This window comes from Leptinotarsa decemlineata, unplaced genomic scaffold (genome assembly GCF_025532065.1).
Source record: "Leptinotarsa decemlineata unplaced genomic scaffold, Ldec_3_MD MMD2_tig00026358_RagTag_RagTag, whole genome shotgun sequence".
Classification (NCBI taxonomy): domain Eukaryota; kingdom Metazoa; phylum Arthropoda; class Insecta; order Coleoptera; family Chrysomelidae; genus Leptinotarsa; species Leptinotarsa decemlineata.
The window spans coordinates 4,079,565-4,100,393 of NW_027412703.1; the positions used below are offsets into that span (position 1 = coordinate 4,079,565).

Here is a 20,829-nt window from a genome sequence, read left to right on the forward strand (position 1 = left end):
TCTTTCATGTAATTCAATGTCCATATGTAAGTAGTTATTTTGAAAGAGGTTTTACTTTCAGTTTGTGTCTGTTACTTCTTTGTATGATATATATACAATACATTTCTTTAATGCCCTCCCCCTGTTATTTTTTGAACGGGTCAACTCAAAAAATTGAAATTTGTGATAATGAAATTAATGCATGAATACTTTATTTTGAAGTGATATTGACAGATGAAACGTCCAAGATGGCGACCGAGTTCCATCTAAAAAAAAATAAATGGAAAGGGGGGACCTGTGGCATATCATTTTGAAGCTCCTGACGAATACTTTACAACCATAGAATTTAAGGTCAATATCTTCACATACTACAAAATGGCGGAATATTTAATAATTTCCTGAAGACAAACACATTTATTTCTTTTAATCCGTCATTTCTCACAATTTCAACAACCCGATAAGGTTTGTGAAGTTATTTTTTGTTTATAAAAACTACCAAAAATATCAGTTCGACAATGAACATCATTGTTCAGTTAGAATATTCTCATTTAGTTTTCAGTTTTACTAGTAGAAAGGTACCACGTCAACAATCTCTAAAATGGTCAATTCTCGTCCATTGAAAGAAAAAAATGAAGCGATTTTTATTCACGGTGAGACGCGTAACTTCCACGAGACCGGTTTTCGAATCGTCCTATCTGTAGAAAATATTTGAGGGAACTTGTATCCAAATTCACAACTACCGGTAGTGTTCATAAAAAAAGGCCCCCAGGTCATCCGTCCATTCCGGAAGAACAGCATGTGCAAATAATTGGTAAAATGGTAGTAAATCTTGAACAGTCTACTTATTTCGTCGCGAATGTTTGTGAGGGGTCATTCTACTGTGTGGAGACTTTTGAAGAGGAATAGGTATCATCCATACAAAATTAAAATGGTACACCAATTAACTGAAGATGACCCGAAATCGTGTCGGAAACCAATGCAAAGCATCCTACCTATCTCCACAGTACATGTTTTAGTAACAAAAGTAGATTTTTTTCAAACGACAATGTTCACAGACAAAATTGCCGTTATTGGAGTGACACCAATCCTCAAGTTTTCCGGGAAACACATACCCAATATCTAGAAAAAAATTAACGTTTGGGCAGGAAATTTGCGAAACAATTTTGTAGAACCTCAATTTATTGATCAAAATTCAACTGGAGAACTGTATTTGAATATGCTGCAAACTAATTTGACCCTCTCATCACTGAAATCGTCGAAGCAAATCCTAATGAATTCGATATAGAAATTGTATTCCAATAAGATGGAGCACCACCACATTACTCTAGACAAGTAAGAAACTATTTGGATACTACTTTTCCCGGTCGTTGGATTGGCCGTCGAGGTCCTACAGAATGGCCAGCTCGCTCGCCAGATATGACACCTTTGGACTTTTCTATGGGGCTATTTGAAGCAAAAGGTGTATGAAACTGAAACTGGTTATGCAAAATCAAATAGAAATCCTCTTGTGGCAAAAAATATGTATGTTGAGCTATACCTACCCGAATCTTCGTATTCGGAACATCCAAAAAATGTCTAGACGATTAGAAAGAAATTTGGGGGACTATGGTGCATTTGACAGAAATAAAACAAGAAAATATGTGGATACTAGAAGTGTGCAGAATTAAATAAATGTTATGGGTAAACAAACATTACCACATAAAAATCTACACAGTGAAAACATCTTTTTTTTTTGTTAGAAAAATCATGCTTATCAAGATTGTTATTTACGAGAAATTGCCCACGAAATGTAAATTTCTGTAACCTTCACCAGAACTATTATGAAAAAGAACAAATATAAATGCTACAGGATACGCAAAGTTCATCACCTCAATGAGAGGGATTACGGAAGGAGAGTACGATTTGCGAAGTGGTTGAGACGTAGAAATAGGGAAGTTGAAAATATTTGTGGAAAAATAATATGGACGGACGAAACAAAATTCACCAACAATTGTTGGTTTAACAGAAATATCCATTATATGTAGCAATAGTAAGGAAACATTTAGATGCCCAAGAAAATGGATTGGAAACAATGAACCAATTAACTGGCCAGCTCGATCCCCACATCTTACTCCCTTTTTTTGTCTGGGGATACATGAACGATGAAGTTTTTTCAACATCAAATACAAATATCTACCATCTCAAACAAAAAATAAGAGATGCATGTATCAGTATTACACCTATTATGATAGAAAATTGCCACAGAAATTGTCTGGACCGTAGAGTATCAAATTCTCTATTAATCATTACATACCACGACACAGTGAATGAATATTTATCAAGATATAGCTACAAAAACACATAATATTAAAACGGTAAAAACTTTCGAAACAATCTAATAATCCAGAAAGGTAGAGATAAGTATTTCACACTCTAGATGTTCGTAGAAAAAACTTTACTTGAAATGTAGATACACGAATTCGACCTTTTTTAATATAGTTTGTAAAATTATAGTGTGTAATGTTTTCTACTCATTTCCGGTCCTTGATGACAACATGAACAAGCAAAACGATTAAATATCGTTTGCTAATAACTTCCACACCGATTACTCCGATTCAAACAATGGACAACAAACGGAAATGGAATTGATTCAATGGATGATAATCCCTTCTGTAGTGATTCGTGATGATCGAGCTGAATTACTGGTTTTATTAGATTCGCTGTACAATGGAAACACTGGTGATTGCCTCGTTATTACTGTTCTCAGTTCTCCTAATTGAAAATACTTGTCTTGAGAAAGTTCCAAATTATCTACAGGTGAGAAAAACGGCACAATATGTATTTCAACGAGTCTCAGTTTGTCAGAATGACGGCATGATAATAATAAATTAAATCATCAGTAGTATATGCTTCAAGTTCAGTGAAGATTATGTCTCAAGTGAGTATATTAAATTTGGATTCCATCAGAACACAAATCTATTGAAAAGCCTTGTTTCGATTGAATCTGAAAATAGATATGATAGTTGCTACAGATATCACAATTCTGCTAGGAAGTGTGAAGAGGGTTGATAGAAAAGTGAGGACCCTCCACCCCATTTACTAACAAGGATAATAGCAGAAATATTGGGAAAACACAAAAAGACTCACTGACGATTCAACAAGAAGTCTCACAGATCAATCGATCACCCTCCAGAACTAACATTTGTTGTACACCATCAATGAAGTTTATAAATCTTTTGATATGAAAAATGTGGAAATCTTTCAAAGAGAGGTGAGATAAAGCAATCAATTTCAAAAATTAACTCTACACAAAGATGGATTACTAGTAGAAAGGTACCACGTCAACAATCTCTAAAATGGTCAATTCTCTTCCAAAGGAAGAAAAAATTGAAGCGATCTATATTATGCTGCGATGCAAAACTTTCACGGAACCGAAAGGATTTTCAATGAACGTTTTCCGAATCGTCCTATCTGTAGAAAAAATCTGAGGAAACTTGTATTCAAATTCACAACTACCAATAGTGTACATAACAAAAAGCCCCCAGGCCATCTGTCCATTTCGGAAGAACAGCAAGTGCAAATAACTGGTAAGTTGGTAGTAAATCCTGAACAGTCTACTTATTCCGTCGCAAATACTTGTAAGGTGTCTCGTTCTAATGTGAGGAGACTTTTGAAAAGAAATAGGTATCATCCATACAAAATCAAAATGGTACACCAATTAACTGAAGATGACCCTGATTGAAGAAGAGAATTCTGCGAAATCATGACGGAAACCATTGCACGGTATCCTACCTATCTTCACAATATTTTTTTTCTAGTGACGAATGTACATTTTTTTTAAACGGCCATGTTCACAGACAAAACTGCCGCTATTGGAGTGACACCAATCTCACGTTTTCCAGGAAACACATACTCAATATCCAGAAAAAGTTAACGTTTGGGAAACCATATTGTAGGACCTCCATTTATTGATCAAAATTCAACAGGGGAACTGTATTTGAATATGCTGGAAAGTACTGTTGACCCTATTATCACTGAAATCGTCGAAACGAATTCTAACAACAAGATGGAGCACCACCAAATTACTCCAGACAAGTAAGAAACTATTTGGATACTACTTTTCCCTGTCATTGGATTGGCCGTCGAGGTCCTACAGAATGGCCAGCCCGCTCGCCAGATTTGACACTTTTGGACTTTTTTATTGGGACTGTTTGAAGCGAACGGTGTACTAAACTGAACCTACTTCAATATTGGATATACGGCAGAGAATAATAAATATTTGTAGAGATATTGACGTTACTGTTTCTGCTTGAAAAAATCTGTTATTTCGTTAACCAGCTGTCGCACCCCTACGAACGACAGAAGAAGTTCAAGGTAACAATTTCGAGCATCTTCTGAACTGACATCAAGCTTATTACCTCATGTTATGTAGTTAAATGTCAATGTATTTGGGCAATTATTGAAATTTTCGCCATTTTGTAGTAGTTGAAGATATTAACATTATATTATAGGTTTGTGAAACATTTGTCAGGAGCGTTGAAAAGATTAATTAATTTTTTCCCCAGATGGCGCCCAGTCGCCTTCTTGAAAGTTTCATCTGTCAATTTCACTCCAAAATAAAGTATTCATGCATTAATTTCATTATCCTAACATTCAATTTTTTGAGTTGACCTGTTCAAAATATAAAAGGGGGGGCAATTAAAGAAATGCACTGTATATCGTTCTGGATGGAATCAAGTGTGCCAAATCATTTGTTCCCAGCTGGTTACCATGAAACTATGAATGGAAAAGAGATGTTCCAGGTAATCAATGGTGGTTGTGATACTTGGATGTCCAATCAGGCAAAAGGTTCTTCCCTGTACATAATCTCGCAGTCTCAGGATATGCGAGTTCTGATTTGATCTAAATAAAGTATTCCAGTTCCAGTTCAAAATGTTTCCAAGTTTCTTCGAAGCTCTTTTTGTAATAACGTGATTATGCCTAGATATATCAACCTAAAATTACTCGATGTGGCCATTAGAATATTGCTATATTAACATGTCCTGTTTCATCATATACCCATTCTTCGACAAAACATAAAGATATGAAACCTCTTATTGTACCGAAGATGTGAATTGACAAGGGAGGGTAAATGGAAAAAGAAGGAATCAAAATCCGGAATGGAGATCGTGGCCACATTGATTTTCATAAAAATCATTTGTTTGAAGAAATTGGCACGCCCAATTGTTATTACAATTCTCCTTCTGATGTTGCGGAAAACGATTCGACAGTTACTGCTATGCTTATTAGCTACTTCAGTTATAATGATATTTCCAGAAGGACCTGATGACTGTCAAATATGATGGTTTCTGAATGAATTCTGCAATATGATGTCCTTTGTTCTATTCTGTTCCTACCCTTCAAACCGGCACAGTAACAAAAGCAATTGTATAACACCTGAGCCACTGCGAAACTACTCTCACCAAGTCACACTAGATGAGACCAATACCTATCATTTACCAACTCCGCTGATGGTAAAATTGTAGCCCCGATACTATTCGTTAGAGCTAGTTTTCTGTAGATATATACTTCCCAGTTGTTTGTCTTTTTCACCAGTATCCATGGAAACAGCAATTAGTCACCTCCGTAGTTTCCTATTATGATCATCATTCAATCAGATATAGGGAACCTCTTGCAAGTTTTTTAACGATTCTAAGCTTGGAACACTGTTCCGAACTAGAAAACTGTATACACTTCAGCAACTTTTGATACATTATTAAGCTCAGATCAGACCTTCTTTTGAGTATTGTTCTCATGTATGGAACTCCGCCCCTAAGCAAACACTAAAGCCGATGGATTCCATCCAGAAAAGATCCATCCGCCTGATTGGAGACTTGCAACCTTGATAGTCTGGAACATCGAAGAAAGGTTGGAATTTTTTTTTCTCTTCTAAAGATACTTTCACGGGATGTGTTCAAGTGACTGGCACTGGATCCCGGGGTGATGCTGGGTCAGCCAACTCGGGTTCATAACTTCTCCATCCCTAAGACGAAAACGAGAGGAATACTGGTTTGTTTTCGGTATTTTCAGCATGGACGAGTCATTTCTTTTCCATGGAGGTGGTCCTTTTCTTATGAAATTTCCAGATTGCGAAAGCAGCGATACCAACCATCAAGAGGGTTACAAGGATGCTTTGAGAACTTGGTAATGCAAGGTGAATTCTTTTGTGTCCAGGATTTGAAGAAACTTGGCATCGTCTTGAAGTTCATGAATTTTTTTCAGGTCTCTAGATTTTAGGTGAATTTCTCTGGATTCCAACTCTTCATAGTCAATCTTGTTTATTTTGATTTCTGGAATGGTTAGAGAATGGCCTCTCACAATTTCTTTTCTGTTCCATAACTTGCAATCTCCGATTGTGATTCCGCAGTTGATTGGTACTTCAACAAGGCTAGATTCTCTTATGAGTCTGAATTCATCACTTTGGCAGGTTTCCAGGTTTTTCAGCTGGGATTACTAACACGTGTTGACTGGAGATAGCTTCTATGATGGGGTTGGCTACGTAGACTTCGGCGGTGCGGCAGTTTGAATTGTCGGTTACTTTGATAAGGTCTACTATACAATCGATTGTTTGTGGATCCCGTTGATCGTGGCAAATATGTCTGTTCTCGATTACAGGGCACATCTCATTCTCGTACTGTTGTTCGTTTTCTCCAAGTAGTAGGAAAGGGTGACATCGTATTTTAATCCTCCAGTGATTCTGCTTTGTTTGAAACGTCTGATTCCTCCTTAGACCCCTCAGGTTAACTCAATTTCTTCTTCGTGCACAGGAACGAAGAAAGTCACAAAAAGTCTCGATAAGTGCCGAAGAATAAAAACCCACGTTTTTCTAGTCCGTAATCGGTTTCAATACCGTCTATTTTTGACGAAAAAACTGCACTCACCCTACCGTATGCGATATACGAAAATTCATTATGGACGAATATAACATTAACAGTTCAAGCAAGCCAACAAAAATGCCTGATTATTAAATTAACAGTTATTTATAAGGTTTATTTCGTCGACTTAGCATGTAATCGGATGTAACTCTATCCCTGGGTGATGCTTGGTCATCGAACATCGAACTTATATAACTCAGGTGTTTTGGTTCAAAATCATTGACAGTCATTTCTTCACTGTTCAATCTACAATGAACTCAATACGGAATAAGCTTTTTAACATTGAACATTATAACACAAATATATCATTTTAGGATACTTCACTTCAAGTGACTTTGCCGAATGGAGTTGTTCAAGGTAAAATGAAATTGACAAGATATCAGAAACTACATTACCTATCATTTCACGGTATACCATATGCTTTGCCTCCAGTGGGAAACCTCCGTTTCAGGGTGAGTATCAATTTTTTTTACATAGTTGGTGTTATGAATATACCATGTTTGTGGAAACACTGAAGTCAACAAAATAATCATGATTATTTTTGGCTATTCAATAGTAACGAAAAGAGTTAATATAGTTGCAATATTGAATGTCTTTTTAAATCAGTAATAAGCATTATTTATACGTTACCTGTCGAGACTTTTTGATAAACAAAGTTACAGAATGTTGATATTGAGATTCAAGATCTGAATGAATGTCTTATTAGGTCTGATATAGTGATTTCTCTGCCGTTATTAGCTACAACTGAAAATAGGCCCGTTTTTTGAGTTGTATCTAAGATAAGAACAGCTTTCTGGTGAATGAACTGGAAGATCAATGTCATGATATATCTTTGTTCTCTTTGATCAGATGATAAGATATGTAGGAAGTAAGAAAAATTTCTGTTCTCTGAGTACATGTTTCTCTACTGCTGATTTATCGAAGAGCCTTGGGGGAGTAGTTGAACTTCTTTCCAATGTAGACCGATCCATAGCTACAAAAGATGCGGAATACCCCCTGGAGGGTCCTTATCTGACCTTAGACTCGTTATAATGGTTTCCAATGGCCAATTATTAATTTTATGATGTGTTTTTCCAGAATTCTTTCAATCTGATTCGTAAAATTCTCAGCATTCTCAAATTCTCTTACCTGGGTCTCTTACCTGCTCAAATCCGGCATTACTATACTCATTCACATTGAGGGTATTCATCAGACGGTTCAGTTCGTCCGAGAGACACTCAAGTTGACACATGTTGAGTTGTGGTTTTTATATATTGTTACAACTTTGGGTTGGGGGTTGCTCAGGGGTAGCCTTATGATGGAAATACCATGATGAAAACACCAGAATACTTAAATACTAGGTTTATTGCCTAGGAGTTATACATGGGGGTCCTTCTCCAATCAGATCTAATTAACAACTGTCTCATTACAATTTATGATAACATCATCAAATATTATCTCGCCACAATTTTCATTAGCCACATGTCTCTGAAGTCTTCCTTTCCTGTATGTTTTACTTGAAACTTCAACAATCATATTCTAGACCAGTTGTTCCAAAACTATGGGTCGTGACCCACTAGTGAGTCGCGGGAGCAATTTGGGTGGGTCTCGGAAACAGATTAAAAACACTAAATACTTTTGAATTGTTTTTCCCATTTTGGATAGAGGCTAGCGGAGAGTATCCAGTTCTTTCTAATATAGCCTTAAAAGAGCGGATTGGGTTTTCAACCACATATTTGTGTGAAAAGGCATTCTCCACTTTGGTATATTTAAAAAATGAAGTCTAATTTTTTAATTTCTTGTATTTGTTTAGTTTTCACTGTGATTAAAATGGGTAAAATACTGTGTAATAAGTGTGAAAAGGATTTAGAAGGGGAATACATTGTCGTATGTGAATGCTGCAATGATGTAGTACATTCAACATGTACTGAACTAACAAGTACTGAACTTAGAGCTATTTTCCTTGAATCAGATCGATGCATTACATATTTCTGTTATCAATGTAGGAATCAAGCAAATGCCTAAACTCATAAAACAGATAAGTGATATTATGGAGATAAATAGAATACTTCAAGAGGAAAATGAAAAATTGCGAAAAAAAGTTGATGACATGAGTGTATCCAACTCACATTCTGAAATGGAATATAATTTGCTTGGAAGTGAAGATCTAATATCAGAAATTATAGACAGACAATCACGAGCGGCCAATATTATCATTTATAATGTGAATGAACCTCAGGGAAACCCCCACACTGAAAGATCAGCACAAGAAAGAGAAACCATAAATAATATACTGTAGGACTTCAACGTCAATAAGGAAGAAATGAAACATTTCAGATTGGGAAAACCAACAATTAACAGAAATCGACCCATCAAGGTTATTTTCAAATCACAAGATGATGCCAGACATATATTGAAGAATAAACAATTAATAAAAATACCCAGTGTGAAAATATCTAATGACCAAACTCCAAAACAAAGGGAGTATTTCCGTAAAGTGAAATATAAATTGGATGAAATGATTGCAGAAGGGGATAACAATAGTACCATCAAATATATGAATGGAAATCCCACAATTGTGAGAAACAAAAATTTTAGTCATGTAAGAAAAAGCCAGTAAATAACCCTGATATACAGTTGAACAGTGATATCATATACCTCAATGCACAAAGCCTACTTAAACATAAAGATGAAATTCAAGAAAGTATTGTTTGTTATGATCCAAAAGTTTTTATTAAGTGAAACCAGAACAACTGAGGATATTGAAGATGTGGAACTTATAATGGACAATTATACTTGCATTCGTTGTGATTCAAAAAATAGACATACTGGTGGCGTTGAAATGTATATAAATAAAAAATTTGAATTTTCTATTTTTAAGAAGTTCATACTGGAATCGAACTACCCGTTGTAAAATTGTTAAAATTAACTTCAAATCTTCAATATGGTTGATCGGTTGTTTATATCATTCACCTTCTAGTTCTCATGCAACTTTTTTAGAAGATTTCGAGGATGTTTGCGAGAAGCTTGTGTCTTCTAATAATCGTTTTATTCTGGTAGGTGATTTTAATTTAAACTTATTAGAAGAAAGTTTCTATACAAAAAAAAATCAAGAATATTTTCACAACCTATGGTATAAATCAAACATTAACTGAGCCTACTAGAAAGACACTAGATACACAATCATTAATAGATAATATAATTTCAAATGTTCATTTAACGCCAAAAATTACTGACCACTCAATTCTTTCTGTCAATTTCCTCTTTAGTCAATCTAACAAAGAAAGCTCAATAAGAAAATACAGAAATCTTCGTGATAATAATTTGGGTATAATTAAGAATAAGCTCATTTCTTGTAATTGGTCTTTAAACTCTATAGATGTTAATTTACTTTATGAAGAATTTCTCGAAAAATGTTCAAATATTGTCAATAGTATTTTTCCCATACATATTTAACATATTTATTTTCATATTTTGTTTGGTACAATATCTACTATAATAAAAATACATCGTAAACCCAAAGGAAACATAGAACATACCTAAGCAATGAATGCTTGTATCGTAATGTTCCATTCTTCCATTTGGATATCTTAATTTACTTTTTTATACACTGCGAGTTTCGAACAATAATAATGATAATATTGAGTAGATGAATTTGAAATTTATCATAAGAATTATTTTATATTAGTTAGGTTGGTTAGGATAATGGGAAAGAGAAAATAAGAAAGAATAAGTAATAAGTTATAGAGTAATAGAGTAATAGACTAATAGAGGAGTGCTTTTCTTATTGGTCAATGGGATATGCTTGAAGACTGGCAGTAAACAAATCTAAAGCAAATGGAACTTCAAACGTTCAAGCCAGTCTCTATATACCTACACAGTAGGTTTAATGGACTGACGCCTATCAGAAAACAACTACTCCCCTGGCTAATACCACGAAGGGCGTTGGATTATATCAGACAGATTATCAGATATCAGATTATATTCGTCAATGGGCATAGCCCATTGACTAATAAGAAAAGTTTTTCTTCCTTACTCAGAGGAATCGGGCAAATTACGGATATGCAGTTGGTTAGTACCTCGTCCACTAGATGGAGTGACATTTTTGATGTTCGCTCCAACTTCGGAAGAGGAATGAAATACTCTGAAAGAATTCTGATTTTCAATTGTGGAATATCATTGACTTTAGGTCGATGATGGTCACTATCTTGCACTGATGAGTGGCTAATAAGCCCGAAACCGGTCTGCAAGTGTGCCCGTTCCATAATTGAAGGTCGACTCTTTCAGTTGTATTGCCAATTGCATATGCAGGACATTTTCTGTGAAGATTCCTGCACTGACGCCTGTCTGATATAATCCAACGCCCTTCGTGGTATTAGCCAGGGGAGTAGTTGTTTTCTGATAGGCGTCAGTCCATTAAACCTACTGTGTAGGTATATAGAGACTGGCTTGAACGTTTGAAGTTCCATTTGCTTTAGATTTTAATAGAGGAGTGTGTATCAGTTGAAAATTAAATTTAGAGTATTGTTTTCGAGAATGAAACTTTTAATGTTTTGTTTGTAGTTCGCCATTTTTGTTATTTGCTTTACTTTTAGAGGTAACATATTGTATAGTTTAGGTCCGAAATAGAATATAAATCTTTGTGTATGACTTTTTCTGAATTTGGGTATACAAATAAGTAAGTTCAAAATCGATATTCCTTGGTTTGACAATGAAGTTTTTATCGAAATTGAGAAACGGGATGAAGCCTATAAAATATTTGTGACTACGGTGGGAGATGAAAATTTAAAAATAATAAGATGGGAAAATTTAAAAAATTGAGAAACGATGTGGTTAACTCATTGAAAATGAAGAAAGTTTAGTATCATCATAACAAAATAGACAGATACAAGAATAATTCTCACTTGATGTGGAAAACCTTAAAAACCCTTGTTAATAGTAATGATCATACATTTCCTAACCTAATCCAATTCGAAGATGAAGGGGTAGTACGTACTGAAAAAGGTGAACCTGACCTGGCCGAAACTTTTAACCTATACTTTGTAAACAACATCCAACATATAGTCCAAGGTATTGAGAATTCCGAACCATGGTTCAATTTGGATAATAATTTATATTTGCCCTTCAGCACCTTCAGATTGATTACCTTAAGAGATATATATCTAAATTGTTAAAGAAAGTATTTGAAACAGCTGGTCATGCAATCCTCAATTTAATCAATACATCGCTCCAGAATGGTCAGAATAAGTACCATTATACCCATACCTAAAGTTACAAACACTATAAAAGCAAGTGAATTTAGACCTATTAATCCTTACCGCCAATAGAGAAAGTTTTAGAAATAGCAGTATATAATCAATTATTAGAGTTTATTGACAAAAATCAAATCATGTTTATCAATCAATCTGGTTTTCGAAGAAAACATTCTTGCGAAACAGCACTACAGTTATCATTAACTTAATTTACTAATGAAATAGATAAAGGTAAATATGTTGTAGCTTTTTTTTTATATTTCAAAAGGGCCTTTGAAACGATTGAAAGAAGTATTTTGCTTCAGAAGCTGAGAAGATATGGTATTGAGCGGATGGTTTATGAATGGATAAGTAATTATTTACTTATGATGCACTGTTTGGAAGCTTTGGTGTAGTAATGAATATTACTGGAGTTTTTTCCCAACACCAAATCGTTATTTTCAACACCTCGACACGTGTCGATCACCAAGTGATCATCTTCAAAGGGAAAGATTAAAACTGATTATGATTATGGTAATATTCAAGTAATTATTTATCAAATAGGAAACAGAGTACGTGTGAACGATTAATTCTCATCATTTATTACAAATCACACAGGAGTGCCACAAGGTTGTGTGCTTAGTCTCCTATTATTCATTCTGTATCTGAATGATATTCAATTATTTACAGACGTGAGTTCATCAACTTATTTGCAGATAATACCTTATTGGCCCGTACTGGAGTAAATTTAGAAGAAACTGTTGGCAGAATGAATAAAATTCTAGAGAAAGTAGGAAAATATCTGAAAACCAATAAAATGAAACGTTAAAAAAACAAAAGCAATGATAATTACTACTAAATTCAAATATAATCAAATGAATACAAACAACATAAATATAAAACATTGAAGATGAACGTACAGAAATAGTAACATCAGTGAAGTATTTGGGATTTCAACTTGATAATTGCTTATCGTTCGACGACCACTTCAAATATATTAAAAAAAAGATTGCAAAAAATTAAATTTTTTCTTAAGAATCGCCAAGAACTCATCAACAGATACAAAAATTACGGTATATAAATCAATGATCCAACCCCATTTTGACTACTGTGGATCTATTTTATTCTCTTTTAATTTGAACAAAGTGCAACTAATACAAAAACTACAAAATCGAGGAATGAGAATAATTTTAAAATGTAATAGGTATACACCAATTTCTACCATGCTATCTGCTCTACAATGGTATCCAAAAGATTATACTATTGTTCCATGGTTTTCATTTATAAAATATTGAATAAAATGACCCCACCATACTTGCTATCATTATTAACCTTCAATAAGGACATTCATCACCATTCTACCAGGCACAACAGCCACATTCATATAAATAGAACAAATACAAGAAATAGTATGAGCAGTTTATTTTTTAAAGGTTTTGTCCAATTCAATGATTTACCTGATTCAATTAAATCTACTCTATCATTGAAGATTTTCAAGGGCGAAATGTTAAAATATATTCATGATGGAAATTGAAAAATTCCTTCTTGTTCAGTTAAAATTATGTACGTATATAAAATTGTATTATTAATATAAATTTTGTTGATTATATTATATTTCAAGTTAGCTAACCTGTATATTAGGAAATCCTAATTCAATAAAAAAAATAAAATAAATTAAAAATAAAATTCTTAATTAAAAGTTTTTTTTCGTACTGTATTTCATCTTCAATTATATAATCTTTACCGTTTCCTCTCAGAGGTGTATTCTTCTATAGTAAATTTTCACGATAATAATAATGAAAAAATTATTGGAAATAATAAATGTACTCTATACTATTTAATATGTGGGCCGCGAAAAAAATTCCAAAATGAAGGTGGCCCCCAGACAAAAAAGTTTGAGAAACACTGTTCTACACCACTAAGTACGCTTTCGTTACTTTTACGTCCCCGATTTCTATAATTTTTCCCCAACATTGTAAATGCATCAAAGTGAACAAAACACGTTTGACAAATTTAGGCAACATCTGAATGGCACCTAGGCTACTTTAATGTTGATCGAGTATAGTATAGTTCCACCAGTTTTCAGTGAAATGACTCTTAGAGATAGCATATACCGGGTGGCGAAAATTTAATTGCACGCTATTGCTATCTCGGTTACGTTACAAAATACGATGTTACCTTCATTATACCAAATATGAAAAAAATGTTCGAATGTTCGTGATTGACCTTCATGAAGGCTATTTTTCTTGGAAAATCTGATGCCTCTTTGGTCCATTATCTTAGTTCACCTCGGAATTGGTCCAGTCATTTTAGTAAGTTAACCTCGGAATTTGTGAAACCCAGCTATATACTCGTATGAACTTGTATTTTGAAATCTTCTAAGGTTTCTCGAAACCTACATATGAGAGGGTGTAAGCGACAATCAAAATCTGAGGAGAAAGGTCGATATGACAGCAAAAAAAATTAAGCAGTTCGAAAAGTTGTTTCCTGTTATAGCAATGGACCGAAAGAATCTTTTTGACTCACCCTGAATTAAATTCTTGACGACCATATCAAATCTGCCCCTAGCTTACATTCCTTTGAAGCTAAGCTGAAAAAACCTCTTCTGCAGAAATTAACTCCTCAAGAATTGTTAAAAAACAGCTGCTTTTAAGTATAATGGTGCTAAAAATTGTAATTGGTGCATACTTTTCTGTTCACAAGTACTATTCTTCTGTTTACTAATTCTCCTTTTGTCTCTGATAGTATAGTTTTAATTTTAATGTTAGGTTGATTGGTGACTGTCTTTGTTAAACACATCTGTGTTACCTGAGTTCGTATGTTACAATGTAAGTTCCTGTATTGTAATTGAACATTTCTTTGACTAATAAATTGATTAATTGATTGATTGATTGAAACATCAAATCTTCTAGCGTTTGCGAGACAGCAATTGAGTGCAATTGAAATTTCGCGACCCGCTAAACTCTATTTAACTGTTTTTGATTCATAAATTATAATTTTCATCAATGAATCAAATATAATAAGTGATCTTACTATTACTTCCATTTACCCCAAAATATCAGTCGAACAGTTATTTGGAAAAATGTTCACTATTTGGAAACTAGACAACGTGGTCGTTCATTCTCCTGATAGTCTTATTCTTTTCGCAGTCACCCGTTCCATCGAGTAATTGGAGCGGAGTGTTGGATGCATCTTCATCGGATATTACGTCCTGTATCCAGATAACCCCCACATTGTTCAATAAGTTCGTAGAATCCGAAGACTGTTTGTACGTTAACGTTTTCACACCAGTGAAAGTAAGTTATATTTCTCCTCTTCTAATCTTTACAACATCATACTAGAAACATTTCTCATATAGTCTGTACGCAAGGAGAGTCCTCCCCTTCCAGTTATGGTATGGATATATGGAGGTGGTTTTCTAATTGGGGTAGCCGATTCTTCGTACTTTGGTCCCGATAATCTATTGGAAGAAGGTGTTGTTGTTGTACAAGTTTCCTACCGATTGGGATCTTTTGGTAAAACATTCCAGAAGTAATCTATAAGAAATTCAACCCACCCAGTTTTTAGGTTTCTTGAGTACCGAAGATATGGCCTCTCCTGGAAATTACGGGCTGAAGGACCAGCATCTTGCTCTACGTTGGGTGAAAAATAATATTGGTTATTTCGGTGGCGACCCAGAGAGAACAACAATATTTGGTGAGAGTGCTGGAGGTGTCTCAGTACAGTATCAGATGATGTACATGAAAAACGAAGGTCTAATTCAAGGTTATTAAAACTTATTTGACACATTTTTCTGATAATCAACGCAACTTTCCATCCAGGAGCAATTTCGGAAAGTGGGAGTGCCTTATGTTCCTGGGGATATCAGAGGTATCCTAAAAAAATTGCACAAGATTTAGGAATGGCAGCTGGAGTCAATACAACTGATTCTACTGTATTGATAGATTATTTGAGGAACCTACCAACCGGCGAACTGAAAGGCGCAACAATCAAAGTTTCTGTAACGGTAAGAAAAATAAATTTAAGGACATAACTCAGTGAGGATTTCATACTTTGATGGTTGTGACATTCTTTTTTTTTTTCATTCACGATAATGATTGCTGCAACTCTTCACAATATAGACTTCATTTCCAAAATGCATTTCGCGTTTGGAAATTAAATCTAGTAGTAGTAGTTTGCTCAGTTCCACTGGTGGTAGTGCCTTGACCAACTGAAGAAATTACTGTTGCAGACTACAAGGATTAATTTGAGGAGAAAGATTCTCATTGATATTCCAATGCATAATAAAGAGATATTTAAATCGTCCTTCTCTCATCATATTACTTTAACTGCCTCTTTACGGGATATTCCCAAATCTGCATTGCCTTCGAATTCCTGGTGTAAACCCCGAAGAAGGAATGGGTCAATTGAGGCTGAGCCTATGGCGACAAGCGCTTACTGCGCAACCTCTGTTGCGCAGTAAGCGCGTTTAATGAATAATAATAAGCAATTTTTTCGAGTAAATTCTCCTGAAACTTCGCTTTCCACTCGTGATACACTTCTGAAAACATGTGTCATGGTCAGCTGATATATAAAATTAAACGTATTCATTCAGAGAAATAGATTATCCTCCGATGACATTTATTTTCAGAGATATGATATTTGAGTAACCACTTTAACAGAAACACTACAAAATACAAACAAAACAGAACACAGAGTCAGATGCTACAAATGCAATACGGATTTATACAGATGGCTCAAAAACCAAAGAAGGCTCAGGATGTGGAGTGTACTCCAGATCACTAAGCCTAAGGATTAAGTGGGGAATGGGAACAAATACCAGCGTGGTCCAAACAGAACTGGCTGGTATCTCAATCGCCACAAACGGAATTACCAGGAAAGGAATTTCTGACAAAAACATAACAATCTGCACTGATAGCCCTATTAGCCTTGAACATACAACGTGAACCATAATTTAGCCAAAGCCTCGGTAGATAGCGACTGGAGTAAGAATTTTAGGACCCAGTGGCACCTACGTCCTGATGACTTCAACAATTGCGGAACTAGCCAGATGTAACACCCATGCTCAATCCCTAAACAGATGGGATAGAATCAAAGGATGCAATCTTGCCAGGGTCACCTTGGGTGACCCTGGGAAGATGGCGCCGAAGAAATATTTGGCGATGACCAGGAAAAATTTACGCTTAACAGTAGGATTTCTAACTGACCACTGTCAGCTAAGGAAACATTTTTTTATTTATTTGTATCCAAACAGACCTACTGGTCTAATTACATGGATAAATATACAAACATATAATATTACAAATAATTTATATCAATTTACAAGCCATAAAAATGAAACATAAAGATAAAAGTAGAAATAAAAGAGTGAAAATAAAAGTGAAAGCAAACTTAACACTATGATTTTTACAATGTTAGTTTCAATTTAACAAATAAGAAAATTTATTTGGGTAGTAATTATAATCAGTTAGCATTATGATGATGAATCATTAATTTGTTTCATTATGTTTCTAAACATATTTTGAGTCATTGACCAATCCAGATCAATGAGTGTGTTATAATAATTTGCTAGTCGACACATGATTGCAAGAGGAGTTCTAGTAGTTCTATGTAAAACAGGGATATTAAATGTAACAGAAGAGCGCATTCTCCTTGGAGGCACATTAAATCGCAGTATAGAAAGTAACGTTGGTGAATTAGTTTTATTATTAATCATTTTAAACAAAAACATCAAAATGTTAGGCACCCTTCGATCTTCCAAAGATAGAATTTTGAATTCATGTCTAAGTTGGGTAGTTCTAACTACCTTATGATCGGGATATACATGATGCTTTTTATAATATAAGTATCTTAAAAATTTGTTTTAAATTTTTAATAGCAAGAATAATGTGGTTTGGTATTCTCCATGGCAAATTATTGCACCAAATTCTAATTTGGGCCTTACTAAACCATAATACAAAATTTTAAGGGAATGTACATTGGTGAAATTGAAAACATCTCCACAATATGGAGCTAGTGTACACACCTCTATGCAGGATGTGTCAACACGAAGATAAAACTGTCGGGCATGTCCTATTGATAGGGAAGCCCAAGCGGGGATTTCGGGATTTACTAAAGCGCGGCAGATTAACATACAGGGTGATACCTTGTACCCGGTTGAGTACCTCCACCAAATATGAGCCCCATATATGAAACCGTCTGTGAGGGATAAAGGATCAGATTAGTAAAAAAATTGATCATCAGAAATTCTCGAGTGCGTCAGATTGAGGTAGGGTGAGTTAGTTATCTGCTAAAAAGTGTATATTCCAGTAATCTGACAATTTGAGAGTAGCGTAAAGAAAGGAGAGAGCAGCAAAGTTGTAAAAAAATAACGTCATTTCGAGATTCTCGAGCGTAGCTAATTTTTTTTTATTTTGAAGGAAATAATTCAAGGATAACGAAAAATATATAATCTGACGATTTCCACAAGCCGAAATAACGAAAATTCGACGATGAAGTTTAATGCGTGCAGCTGTGTGATACCTATATTTCCCTCTCCGAGTTTTTATTCCTCTATTCTCTATTCACTTTTTCTCTATCGATTACTCTCTCACTCCGTCCCCACTCTGAATTCTGTTGCCATGCTGCCATCACAGCTGATCACAAAGACTCGTTCGTGATGATAAATAATCAATTAATTAATGGATGTAGCCGTTACTACGTGGTAGGAAATAATAATGAAGAAAAGAGAAATTGAACTTTCTATGTTTTTTACCACTTTCATTTGTAACTAACGTTACTGCAGTTTCGTCATATAAGGCCTTTTGCAAACTTATACAATATATAAGTTTGAAAATGTCCTCATATACAACAAATGTCCTTATAGGACAAAACTGTAGTAACGTTAGTAAAAAATAAAAGTAGTAAAAAACATAAAAAGTTTCATTTCTCTTTTCTTCATCAATTAATCAACTGATTATAGCATTTTTTTTAAATAATTTTTTAATTCTACTTAAAAAACATACACTTATTTATTTGCATGCTATTTCCTGAGCTTTTCAATTATTTAAGTTCGATGAATAACTTTTTTCTTATATTGTTTTTGTCAGATTAAGCGAATCCCTCTAGATAATCGTCAGATTATGAGGCAGCACGTCTAACACATAAAGATGAACCATATACAGGGTGTCCCTGGACTTCCTCTTTTCCTCTCGGGAATGTATAGATGGGGTCAAAATATCACAAGTACTTCATATAACTTTTTTTCCTAAAATCCTTCGTTACCAAGTAACGGGCCCTCGAAGTTACAAAATGAAAAATGTTTTTCTTTGATAACTTTTCAAGTGAATATTCAAAATCATCCAAATTTTGGTAATTGACTAAACAAATGAATTCCTTCGATGAGCTTTCATGCAGGAGTCAGTTGTTTTGCTACAAAGTCAGGAACGGACTACCCCCGATGGTCCACACCCCAAAACTTTGAAATGACAGATATTTTTCAATATTTTTCAACAAATTAAGGTTACTTGGACAATTTTATGAATAAAAGTACTCGTGTGGAAAGTCGATCGGAGCAACGAGTCTTGATAAAAATGTAGTTTCACTCGACGACATCAAACCCGCTCGTGCACCATTATTTGAAATGAATAATTATCAAAGCAGAAATAATAATGATAACGTTAATTCAACAACATTTATCCTGAGATGTCTACCATTATTCGAAAATATTAGTTTTTAAGGAAAATGGAAATGATAGGTAAAATGTTCATAACAAATTTTTATAATGCAAACACGTTTAACTAACGAAACTCAAGAGCCTCAAGAGCAAACAGAAATGAAAAATCCGCTGCAGAAACTGCTCGATATGACCACCTTCTCTCTCTACACATTTTCTTAGTCTGCGAAGACTACTTGAAGACTACTTGAAATAGCATTCCAGGGTCGTTTCGTATGGCTTCACAATGTAATGTTATTCTATTCAACAATGCATCTCTTGTGTGAATAGGTGTAGCGTAAACAAGGCTTTTTAGATGCCCCCACAGAAAGAAATCCAATGGATTTAAATTCGGAGACCGCGATGGCCATGAATATGGCCCACCTCTACCAATCCATCTATTGTGGAAAATATGGTTCAGATGGTCACGCACAATCAAACTAAAATGAGGAGGAGCGCCATCATGCATAAACCACATATCTCTTCGGGTTTGCAATGGAACATGTTCCAAAAGTCCATTCAAATCGTTCTGAATGAACTCCAAATAACGTTCTCCATTCAATCGGTCCTGTAGAACGAATGGTTCTATAAGATGGTTTCCTATGATACCAGCCCAAACATTCATGTTGAATTTCCGTTGGTGTTTGGTTTGCAATATCCAATGGGGATTTTCTTCGGCCCATATATGGAGATTATGAGAGTTGATAACTCCATCTCTACTGAAACCTGCTTCATCAGTGAATAAAACTCGATTGATAAAAGTCATATCCTCTCTTTGCCTATCCATGAACCAATTGGCATATTCCAGTCGTGCTGGAAAATCTTGAGGTGTCATGGCATGTACCTTCTGGATGTGAAATGGGTGGAGCAGTTGTTCCCTAATTATTCTATGAATAGTGAACTTGGATGTATGGAACTGTTCTGATAGATTTCTGATGCTCATTGAAGGATCATTAGCGACGGCTTCCAAAATATTTTCCTCCAATACAACGGTACGTACAGTCCCAGGAGCGCCCTCACCACCTCGTTTTGGCAAAACTGTACCTACAATAAT

The 20,829-nt window shown here is 34.8% G+C and overlaps 2 protein-coding genes across 3 annotated transcripts in view; one reads left to right on the forward strand and one right to left on the reverse strand.

Annotated features, from left to right (window-relative positions):
• Positions 1–20,829, reverse strand: part of LOC111516143 (uncharacterized) — a 752,250-nt gene that overhangs the window by 547,332 nt on the left and 184,089 nt on the right. The gene's annotated exons all lie outside the window — the stretch shown is intronic.
• The window catches only part of LOC111512274 (carboxylesterase 1E), a 52,173-nt gene continuing 33,877 nt past the window's right edge, over positions 2,534–20,829 (forward strand). Inside the window, exons 1-6 of the mRNA XM_023168378.2 lie at positions 2,534–2,775; positions 7,187–7,324; positions 15,232–15,378; positions 15,441–15,597; positions 15,650–15,847; positions 15,904–16,088. Of these exons, the coding sequence (XP_023024146.2) occupies positions 2,686–2,775; positions 7,187–7,324; positions 15,232–15,378; positions 15,441–15,597; positions 15,650–15,847; positions 15,904–16,088 (915 nt within the window). The 5' untranslated portion in view covers positions 2,534–2,685. The remainder of the gene's footprint in view (positions 2,776–7,186; positions 7,325–15,231; positions 15,379–15,440; positions 15,598–15,649; positions 15,848–15,903; positions 16,089–20,829) is intronic.